Below are 12,201 nucleotides of genomic sequence, written 5' to 3'. Positions count from 1 at the left end.
TTAACAAACTGGATACGCAATGAGGACCCTGCATTCTGCTGCCTACAGGAAACACACCTCAGAGACAAAGACAGACACTACCTCAGAGTGAAAGGCTGGAAAACAACTTTCCAAGCAAATGGTCAGAAGAAGCAAGCTGGAGTAGCCATTCTAATATCAAATAAAATCAATTTCCAACTAAAAGTCATCAAAAAAGATAAGGAAGGACACTTCATATTCATCAAAGGAAAAATCCACCAAGATGAACTCTCAATCCTACATATCTATGCCCCAAATACAAGGGCACCTACATACGTAAAAGAAACCTTACTAAAGCTCAAAACACACATTGCACCTCACACAATAATAGTGGGAGATTTCAACACCCGACTCTCATCAATGGACAGATCATGGAAACAGAAATTAAACAGTGATGTCGACAGACTAAGAGAAGTCATGAGCCAAATGGACTTAACGGATATTTATAGAACATTCTATCCTAAAGCAAAAGGATATACCTTCTTCTCAGCTCCTCATGGTACTTTCTCCAAAATTGACCATATAATTGGTCAAAAAACGGGCCTCAACAGGTACAGAAAGATAGAAATAATCCCATGCGTGCTATCGGACCACCACGGCCTAAAACTGGTCTTCAATAACAATAAGGGAAGAATGCCCACATATACGTGGAAATTGAACAATGCTCTACTCAATGATAACCTGGTCAAGGAAGAAATAAAGAAAGAAATTAAAAACTTTTTAGAATTTAATGAAAATGAAGATACAACATACTCAAACTTATGGGACACAATGAAAGCTGTGCTAAGAGGAAAACTCATAGCGCTGAGTGCCTGCAGAAAGAAACAGGAAAGAGCATATGTCAGCAGCTTGACAGCACACCTAAAAGCTCTAGAACAAAAAGAAGCAAATACACCCAGGAGGAGTAGAAGGCGGGAAATAATCAAACTCAGAGCTGAAATCAACCAAGTAGAAACAAAAAGGACCATAGAAAGAATCAACAGAACCAAAAGTTGGTTCTTTGAGAAAATCAACAAGATAGATAAACCCTTAGCCAGACTAACGAGAGGACACAGAGAGTGCATCCAAATTAACAAAATCAGAAATGAAAAGGGAGACATAACTACAGATTCAGAGGAAATTCAAAAAATCATCAGATCTTACTATAAAAACCTATATTCAACAAAATTTGAAAATCTTCAGGAAACGGACAATTTTCTAGACAGATACCAGGTATCGATAACAGATAAACCAGTTAAACAACCCCATAACTCCTAAGGAAATAGAAGCAGTCATTAAAGGTCTCCCAACCAAAAAGAGCCCAGGTCCAGACGGGTTTAGTGCAGAATTCTATCAAACCTTCATAGAAGACCTCATACCAATATTATCCAAACTATTCCACAAAATTGAAACAGATTGAGCCCTACCGAATTCCTTCTACGAAGCCACAATTACTCTTATACCTAAACCACACAAAGACACAACAAAGAAAGAGAACTTCAGACCAATTTCCCTTATGAATATCGATGCAAAAATACTCAATAAAATTCTGGCAAACCGAATCCAAGAGCACATCAAAACAATCATCCACCATGATCAAGTAGGCTTCAGCCCAGGCATGCAGGGATAGTTTAATATACAGAAAACCATCAACGTGATCCATTATATAAACAAACTGAAAGAACAGAACCACATGATCATTTCATTAGATGCTGAGAAAGCATTTGACAAAATTCAACACCCCTTCATGATAAAAGTCCTGGAAAGAATAGGAATTCAAGGCCCATACCTAAACATAGTAAAAGCCATATACAGCAAACCAGTTGCTAACATTAAACTAAATGGAGAGAAACTTGAAGCAATCCCACTAAAATCAGGGACTAGACAAGGCTGCCCACTCTCTCCCTACTTATTCAATATAGTTCTTGAAGTTCTAGCCAGAGCAATCAGACAACAAAAGGAGATCAAAGGGATACAGATCGGAAAAGAAGAGGTCAAAATATCACTATTTGCAGATGACATGATAGTATATTTAAGTGATCCCAAAAGTTCCACCAGAGAACTACTAAAGCTGATAAACAACTTCAGCAAAGTGGCTGGGTATAAAATTAACTCAAATAAATCAGTTGCCTTCCTCTATACAAAAGAGAAACAAGCCGAGAAAGAAATTAGGGAAACGGCACCCTTCATAATAGACCCAAATAATATAAAGTACCTCGGTGTGACTTTAACCAAGCAAGTAAAAGATCTGTACAATAAGAACTTCAAGACACTGAGGAAAGAAATTGAAGAAGACCTCAGAAGATGGAAAGATCTCCCATGCTCATGGATTGGCAGGATTAATATAGTAAAAATGGCCATTTTACCAAAAGCGATCTACAGATTCAATGCAATCCCCATCAAAATACCAATCCAATTCTTCAAAGAGTTAGACAGAACAATTTGCAAATTCATCTGGAATAACAAAAAACCCAGGATAGCTAAAGCTATCCTCAACAATAAAAGGACTTCAGGGGGAATCACTATCCCTGAACTCAAGCAGTATTACAGAGCAATAGTGATAAAAACTGCATGGTATTGGTACAGAGACAGACAGATAGACCAATGGAATAGAATTGAAGACCCAGAAATGAACCCACACACCTATGGTCACTTGATTTTTGACAAAGGAGCCAAAACCATCCAATGGAAAAAAGATAGCATTTTCAGCAAATGGTGCTGGTTCAACTGGAGGGCAATATGTAGAAGAATGCAGATCGATCCATGCTTATCACCCTGTACAAAGCTTAAGTCCAAGTGGATCAAGGACCTCCACATCAAACCAGACACACTCAAACTAATAGAAGAAAAACTAGGGAAGCCTCTGGAACACATGGGCACTGGAAAAAATTTCCTGAACAAAACACCAATGGCTTATGCTCTAAGATCAAGAATCGACAAATGGGATCTCATAAAACTGCAAAGCTTCTGTAAGGCAAAGGACACTGTGGTTAGGACAAAACGGCAACCAACAGATTGGGAAAAGATCTTTACCAATCCTACAACAGATAGAGGCCTTATATCCAAAATATACAAAGAACTCAAGAAGTTATACCGCAGGGAAACAAATAACCCTATTAAAAAATGGGGTTCAGAGCTAAACAAAGAATTCACAGCTGAGGAATGCCGAATGGCTGAGAAACACCTAAAGAAATGTTCAACATCTTTAGTCATAAGGGAAATGCAAATCAAAACAACCCTGAGATTTCACCTCACACCAGTGCGATTTGCTAAGATCAAAAACTCAGGTGACAGCAGATGCTGGCGAGGATGTGGAGAAAGAGGAACACTCCTCCATTGTTGGTGGGATTGCAGACTGGTAAAACCATTCTGGAAATCAGTCTGGAGGTTCCTCAGAAAATTGGACATTGAACTGCCTGAGGATCCAGCTATACCTCTCTTGGGCATATACCCAAAAGATGCCTCAACATATAAAAGAGACACGTGCTCCACTATGTTCATCGCAGCCTTATTTATAATAGCCAGAAAATGGAAAGAACCCAGATGCCCTTCAACAGAGGAATGGATACAGAAAATGTGGTACATCTACACAATGGAATATTACTCAGCTATCAAAAACAACGAGTTTATGAAATTCGTAGGCAAATGGTTGGAACTGGAAAATATCATCCCGAGTGAGCTAACCCAATCACAGAAAGACATACATGGTATGCACTCATTGATAAGTGGCTATTAGCCCAAATGCTTGAATTACCCTAGATCCCTAGAACAAACGAAACTCAAGACGGATGATCAAAATGTGAATGCTTCACTCCTTCTTTAAATGAGGAAAAAGAATACCCTTGGCAGGGAAGGGAGAGGAAAAGATTAAAACAGAGACTGAAGGAACACCCATCCAGAGCCTGCCCCACATGTGGCCCATACATATACAGCCACCTAATTAGACAAGATGGATGAAGCAAAGAAGTGCAGACCGACAGGAGCCGGATGTAGATCGCTCCTGAGAGACACAGCCAGAATACAGCAAATACAGAGGCGAATGCCAGCAGCAAACCACTGAACTGAGAATAGGTCCCCTATTGAAGGAATCAGAGAAAGAACTGGAAGAGCTTGAAGGGGCTCGAGACCCCAAAAATACAACAATGCCAAGCAACCAGAGCTTCCAGGGACTAAGCCACTACCTAAAGACTATACATGGACTGACCCTGGACTCTGACCTCATAGGTAGCAATGAATATCCTAGTAAGAGCACCAGTGGAAGGGGAAGCCCTGGGTCCTGCTAAGACTGAACCCCCAGTGAACTAGTCTATGGGGGGAGGGCGGCAATGGGGGGAGGGTTGGGAGGGGAACACCCATAAGGAAGGGGAGGGGGGAGGGGGATGTTTGCCCGGAAACCGGGAAAGGGAATAACACTCGAAATGTATATAAGAAATACTCAAGTTAATAAAAAAAAGAAAAAGAAAAAGAAAAAAAAATGTCACTGTCAATTTACAGAGTAACCACATACATGGCTGCCTTTCCTTCAAAGTAAATAGCAATTGATTATATGGAAAAATTACAATCTGAACAACTTTTTGGAAGTACAGAAACTCAGTAAACATGAAATGTCTGAAGATGTAGCTCACTTGGTACAGCACATGTGCAGCATGGATTAAGTTCCGTGTTTCATCTTGAATAAATAAAATCAGGCACAGTGACGCACACCTACAACCCAGCAATTGGGAGACAGAGGGAGGAGCAATGCGAGTTCTGGGCTATCTTTGGCTTGCCTGAAATATATGGGACACTGTCTCAGAGAGAGCCTCAGATACACGATACACTGTCTCTATCCAAACATTGAGATGCCTTGGAGGGTTGGAGTCTGTCTCAGAAAACAAACAGGAGAGAGCCAAAGAAGTCATAACACTCTATATCTGTTACTGTAGTACCTTATGTTTATATCACATATCAAATACTGCCTTTTCAAGTTAACTCATTTCATGAAAATTCTTCCAAACATTCACATATTTAAACAACTAACAAACATTTATCGAGTACTGAATTTTTCCTAGGTATAAGAAGATGGGAGTTATAAACATGAGTGAAAGATGATCCCTCCTGAAAAAACAAACAGACAAAAAACATAATTGGCAAGTGTGATGGTGTACAACTTAAAACCCAGTATTAGAGAGAAGCAGGCAGACCTCTGTGAGTTCTAGCTCAGCTTGGTCTACACTATGAATTCCAGGAAACCAAGGCTACAAAAGGAAACCCCATCTCAAAACAAGCAAACACTCAAACAAAATAGAACTAATTTCCTCCCCACCCCACCCCACCTCAAAGAAAAAAAAATCAAACAAAAATCCTCTTAATCGAATGGAAGACACAACTAAATAAAGTAAAATGTACTAGTATAGTCTTATATTAATATTGTCTACAGCTTCACATTTGCAATAATGAAGGAGTAATCTACTGAAGACATGCTGGATACCTAGCAATTTTATCATTGCTTAGGATTAGGTTCTCCTTTTGCTGTTCTACAGAAAAATTTAAAAATTAAAAAAATTAAAGAATAAGTTTACAAATATCCAAAAGCAAAAAACAAAACAAAAACAAAAACAAAAAAACACAAAAAACCCAAAAACAAAACCCTAAATAAACCTAAAGCATAAAACTTCAAATTAACGTATGCAATATCTGCTTTATATTTTTATTAAAGAACTGTCATAATCCAGAAGAAATTTCTTCTTTTTTTTAAAATTAGATATAATTCTTTACTTACATTTCAGATGTTATTCCCTTCCCGGTTTCCTGTCCATAAGCCCCCCATTCCCTCCCCCTCCCCCATACAGGTATTCCCCCCATATATCCTCCTTACTGCTCCCCAATATTCCCTTGCACTGGGGGTCCAACCTTGGCAGGACCAAGAGCTTCCCCTTCCACTGGTGCCCCAACAAGACTATTCTCTGCTACCTATGCAGTTGGAGCCCTGGGTCAGTCCATGTATAGTCTTTCAGTAGTGGTTTAGTCCCTGGAAGCTTTGGTTGGTTGGCACTGCTGTTCTTTTGGGGTTATAAGCTCCTTCAACTCTTTAGATCCTTCCTCTAATTCCCTCCAAGGGGGTCCTGTTCTCAGTTCAGTGGTTGCTGCTAGCATTGACCTCTGTATTGGACATGCTCTGGATGTCTCTCAGGAGAGATCTATATCTGGTTCCTTTCAGCATGCACTTTTTAGCTTTATCAATCTTATCTAGTTTTGGGGCTGTACATATATGGGCCACATGTGGGGCAGGCTCTGAATGGCCGTTCCTTCAGTTGCTGCTCTAAACTTTGCTTCTATAACCCCTCCTATGGATATTTTTTCCCCTTTTAAAAAGGAGTGGGAGCATTCGCATTTTGGTCATCCTTCTTGAGCTTCCTGTGGTCCAGAAATTTCTTAATTGACCAAGTATTAATGATTAAGGGATTGTTAAGAGCTGCCAGCTAGATGACCCACTTTGACCTTCAGTTTTCTCATTTAAACATAATCATCCCAACCCATGTTGTACTGTCTTGTATTTGATCCTCCAAATCCATGATGTACACAGCTTTTGGTTGGATTGGATTACCTAGAGCCACAGTTCTCAACCTTCCTAATGCTGTGACCCTTTACTACAGTTCCTCATGATGTGGTGACCCCCAACCATAAAATTATCTTTTTGTTACTTCACAATTGTAATTTTGCTACTATTATGAATTATAATGTAAATATCTGTGTTTTCCAATGAATTTAGGTGACCATTGTAAAGGGTTGTTTGACTCCCAAATGTATTACAACCTGTAGATCGAGTACTGCTGACTTAGAGGTACCATGAAGAGACCATAGTAATGAAGGAAAATGAAACCATTTTTTTATGTATTCCACATTAAATATTAAAGTTGGCAATATCTCTGTCAAAATCAGTCCTCAGCAACTCAGCTCAGTGCTTCCTACTAATAAACCTGTACAAAACGGAATGATAAATGTTGCAAGATATTTTGTCATACTGTGAACCTAGAGATTGTGTTATTTACCGAAAAACAAAAAACACAAAAACCCAACTGTTTCTAGTGGTGTGGCTTAGCCCTTAACACACACCTTTAATCCAAAGGAGGAAGTTAAAGTTAGTTTGTAGAAGGATATAGACGCCATGTTTGAAAGTGGGGTCTAATTGAGTATCAGAGAAAGATTAGACAGAATAGGATACGCTGCACTCTCAGGAGAAGAGAAGATACAGGGAAGCTACTTTGGGAAGGGGAGCAGAGCAGAGAGTATATGTGAGAGGGAGAAGGAAGGGGAGGTGGGGGGAGAGGGAGGAAGAGGGAGAGGAGGAGGGGGAGGGAAGGAGGGGACAGAGGCACATTTACTAGGGCTTTGGACAGAGACGGGTCGCAGACAGACAGAGAACAAGTTAGACACGGGTGAAGATAAAATGAGCAAGGAAAGGAGTAGGAGTCAGAAGCTCAGAACAGATTGCTAGGGGCCAAGAGAGCAGACAGATCGAATCAGTCAGCTTAGAAGGAGTTTGATCCAGAATAGCTGAGTTGAACCAGCCAACCAGAGTTCAGAAAGAACTAGAAAGAAGCAACATATTCAGCAGTGAGTCACAGAGGCTGAAAACATTCCAGGCCTAGATAAGATTATACGGTGGCTAGAAGCTTCCAGGACTAGGACTAGGTTAAAAGACAGAGGCAGTAAACCTCTGAAATGACAAGACAGGAGGAGAATAAAAAAATACTTTTACAGATAAAGTATATAAAGTTGTTGAGTGGTAGTAGTGCACACCTTTAATCCTAGCATTTGTGGGGCAGAGGCAGGTGGATTTCCAGGTATGAGGCCAGCCTGGTCTACATATTGAGATCCAGGATAGCAAGTGCTACACAGAGAAACCCTGTCTTTAAAAAACCAAAACCAAAACAACAGCAGCAACAAAACTCTATATAGGAAGCAGAAATTCCTGAACTAAATCTGTAAACTAATCACTGAATTGTTTTCTTGCAAGATGAACTGTCTAGCACCCTAAATGTAGCAAAATGTAAACTACCCATAAATTTACATAAATCTTTAAAACTTGGTGTCACATGGCTGGCATTAAGGGTCCTTGGCAAATCTACAATAGTATCTTTACCACCCTTACCTATCTGTCAAAAAAAAAAAAGTCACTCATCGCACTGGCAGATCACCTCATCAGCCTCCTATGGAGACTTCACTCCACCTCTTATCTTACCTCATCCTTTATGTCTTCCTGTTGTTGAGCTGAGAAAATCTCCATGGCAGCCATGAGTCTCATCATTAACTCATCCACTGTTGTATTACCTAAAAAGACATGAGACATTCCAAGATCTATACAGAATCTTAACTTTAAATTGTTAAAATTATTAAAAATGAAAGATCAATTTTAGTAGAGAAATTAGCAGCATTAAAAATTACAGACAGGAAAGCTAGTATCTAAATCAATACTATCAATGAAATTTTTCATATGATCAATGAGTAAATGGTGAAATGTTAGAAAAATCAGATTTGAAACAACTTCAATTAACAATTTTTAGTACCAGAAAGAAGAATGTCCAATTCATGAGGTTCAAAAGTCCTTTCGATTTATAAAAACAATAGTGTTAATAACACTGTGACATCTACTAATTGTTTACATGCCTGTGATTATGCTAAATTACTTTATGTTTCATCTCATCTCATCTGTACAATTTTTTTTTTTTTTTTGGTTCGGAGCTGGGGACCGAACCCAGGGCCTTGCGATTGCTAGGCAAGCGCTCTACCACTGAGCTAAATCCCCAAGCCCTCATCTGTACAATTCAATTTAGAAGCAATTATACTTTGGATTTTCATGAGAAGAAAAACCACCTTTAAGGGGCTCAAGAAACCCACCCAATGAAGATCGAGACAATAATCACAGGGTCAGGGCTTGAAACCAAGTGAGTCTAATTCAGGAGCCAGCCCTTCCTCTGATGCCCGGGCACCACAAGTCCAATGATGTGAAGCTGGAGGTGAACATGCTAGATAACCACTTTACCACTAAGCCACCTAAACAGCCACATCCCAGCCATTTTCTATACTTGGAATCACTGCTGAAATTTCTCTGGCAAAACAAACAGGAATTCAATGTTTGACAAGAAAAATCTATTTCTGTCAATGTATATTTTCCCTTTACGTTGTCAAATGAATGATTAGACTATGATCTTTATGAAGAGGAGTTTAAAGATGCTTGATTTTTCCTTAACCTTATTTTACTCTTAAAAAAAAAAAAGGTAATGTGAATAAATAACATCTCCTAAATGCATATGGTTTTGCTTGGGATGGCTTACAAAAGAGACATTCACCAAGTTACGTGAGGGAGCTCTCTTTCCTTTCACATCTTTAGGAAGTATAAGATAGATTCTCCAGGGCCTGTGACGGTGCCATGCCACATTAATGAAATGATGTCAGGATGATAAAGAGCAAGTATCCTTGATGACGTTTTCCAGCGTAGGGTGTGGCTAATATGATTTTTCAATGACGTTTCTCCAAATTTCCCTTATGATCGTAGGCATCATGGGGTTAGGGAGCACTTCTGGTACTCAACAAACAAATGATCCAGTTTGTTCACAGCATCACTATTCGCTCAAATAAGTTATGGGCCACATTATCTTGGCACTAAGAAAACAGAACTGGCTTAGTACTAGGAGTTGAAATAAAAGTTGTGCTACTCACAAGGTATTTAATCGAGTTTCTAGAAATTGTCTGTCTCATAACAAGGGTTCCATAAGTATGCGTTTAATAAAAAAAAAAATGAATGAGGATCTAGAACAATGGCTTAGCGGTTAAAAGCATGTGGTAATTTGTGTAACTATGGCCCCCATAGAAACATGTATTTCAGTACTTAGCCTATAGGGAATAACACTATTAGGAGGTGTGGCCTTGTTAGAGTAGGTGTGGCCTTGTTATAGAAGAAGTGTGTCACCGTAAGGACAGGGATTTGAGGTCTCCTATGCTCAAGGTACACCAGTGTGGCACAGAGTCTCCTTCTGCTACCTGCGGATCAAGATGTAGAACTCTCAGCTCCTCCAGCACCATGTCTGCCTGCACACTGCCATGCTCCCACCATGATGGTAATGGACTAAAAACCCCTGAAATTGTAAGCCACTCCAATTAAATGTTTTCCTTTATAAGAGTTGCAGTGGTCACGATGTCTCTTCACAGCAATGAAACCCTAACTAAGACGGAGCACTTGCTGTTCTCCCAGATAACCTATATTTGATTCTCAGAACCCACAAAGCAGCCTACAACCATTTGGAACTCCAGGTTCAGTGGACTCTGCCACCTTTTTCCAGGCTCTGAAGACACCAGGGATACATGCAATACACAAACATATATGCGGGCAAAACACTTACACACATAAAATTAAAGTAAATCTTTTTAAAAAAATGAATAATACAAGAATGAGTAGCTAAGAATGTAGCTAAGAATCAATTTTCTTGTTCTCAAAAGGAAGGTGATGTTCCTCTGTAATGTTCTTTGAAGTACCAGGGATAATGTCGCCATGTGCCTGGTACAGAATACAGTCATTGGTAGTTATTACTAATAGAGATATGACAGATGGCAAAAAGAAGGTTCTAAACACTCTCTAGATACTGTTCTTGGCTAAGCCTCTGGATTTCTATATCTCCTTTGTAAATAGCAGCGACTCCAAGTTTGAGTATGGGAAGAATACTTTATGGCTGTACTCGTGGTAGTTGGAATGAGAACTGTCTGCACAGGCTCATGAGTTTGAATACTCGGTCCCCAGGTGGTGATGCTGCATAGGGAGGGAATAGAATTTTTAGGAGATAGAGCCTTGATGAAGGAAGCATGTAACAGAGGGCATGCTTTGAGAGTTTATAACCTTGCATCAACCTCCAGTTTGTTTCATGGGTTGCAAAAACGTGATTAGCCAGCTTGCTATTCTAAATGCCTACTGCCTTGCCTTCTTCATCATTATGGACTTCCCCTCTGGAACTATAGGACAAAGTGTTCAAATTATAAATGTGAAAATACATAGTTATATGAAAGCTAACAGGGAGGACCCATTGAGTACAGAGTTCTCTACTGTCCGACTCAACAAAAAAGAGCTTGTAGGTACTTCATACTTGAGTCCGCAATGGTGAGAGACAAAAAAAGGAACCAGCTAATATAGTTTACGGAAAATTGACAAAATTCAGTGTCAGTTTCCAAACTTGGTCTCAGGACCTTTTGGTAGTCTTAAAAACCATTAAGATTCTCAAAATAATCATAGTTTATGTAGTTTATAGCTATTCTGTTGCTGTGATAAAATACCATGACGGAAGCAACTTTGAGTTGATTTTGGCTATAGCTCCAGACAGACAGAGCCCAGGGGCAGGAAAGCATGGCACAGCACAGTGGCAGAGAAGGTAGCTGGCTGCTCACATCTGATACAAGAAGCAAAGAGCAAATTAGAGTGGAGAGAGGCTACACATCCTCAAAGCCTGCCCCCAGGGACATACTGCCTCCAGCAAGGCCACAGCTAAGGTTTCACAACCTCCTCAAGCAGTATCACCAACTGTACACCAAATTCAAATGCCTGAACCTATAAAGGGAATTTCTCATCCAACCATCATGACACTGACACTTTATTAGAAACTCTGTAATAAAAGGGCAAGCAAAATGTCTCAGTAGGAAAAGGTGCAGGCACCAAACCCCATAACTCGAGTTTGGCCCACAGAACCTACCTACATAGTAAAGATGAGAACACATACATGACAAATAAATGTAATACAACATTTTTTAAAAATGAAAATATTTATAACATGTGTATCAATTCATTTAAAAGTAAGAGTGCCACCATCATCTAATACGTTATATTTTTGTTAACAGTACTTATTCCAGAAGAAAAAGGTGACAAGATTGGCCCGGTTGTAACATTCTCACATATTTCTTTCTGTACTGTCTGGCTCAACAAAAAACAATTATAGCTTCATATCTATTTCTATATTAATTCTATATTAGCACCCCCTTTCCCCACACCATACTGTGCCTTCATCAAACATATCTCTGGTCTCTTTTTATAAAACATAACAGTTAAATGTCATCAAAAATTATTTATGCTTGTTAGTCTTCCAGTGCAGGATATATATTTTTTATTAAAAATCCATATTTTATCATTGACAACAAATAATACTGGTTCTTTTACTTGAAAGTGACAGAATTACTTTTGTT

The 12,201-nt window shown here is 39.3% G+C and overlaps 1 protein-coding gene across 6 annotated transcripts in view; it reads right to left on the bottom strand.

The window, feature by feature from the left end:
* Faf1 (Fas associated factor 1) overlaps window positions 1–12,201 on the bottom strand; it is a 372,980-nt gene that overhangs the window by 81,320 nt on the left and 279,459 nt on the right. For all 6 annotated transcript variants that reach the window (XM_087660189.1, XM_087660188.1, NM_130406.2 and 3 more), the window contains 1 exon segment: window positions 8,222–8,310. In XM_087660189.1, coding sequence (XP_087516315.1) covers window positions 8,222–8,310 — 89 coding nt within the window.

The sequence above is a fragment of the Rattus norvegicus genome, chromosome 5 (genome assembly GCF_021556685.1).
Source record: "Rattus norvegicus strain SHRSP/BbbUtx chromosome 5, alternate assembly SHRSP_T2T, whole genome shotgun sequence".
NCBI classification, from domain to species: Eukaryota; Metazoa; Chordata; class Mammalia; order Rodentia; family Muridae; genus Rattus; species Rattus norvegicus.
Note: the sequence above shows the minus strand (reverse complement) of the source record. Positions and strands in the feature narration are given on the sequence as shown.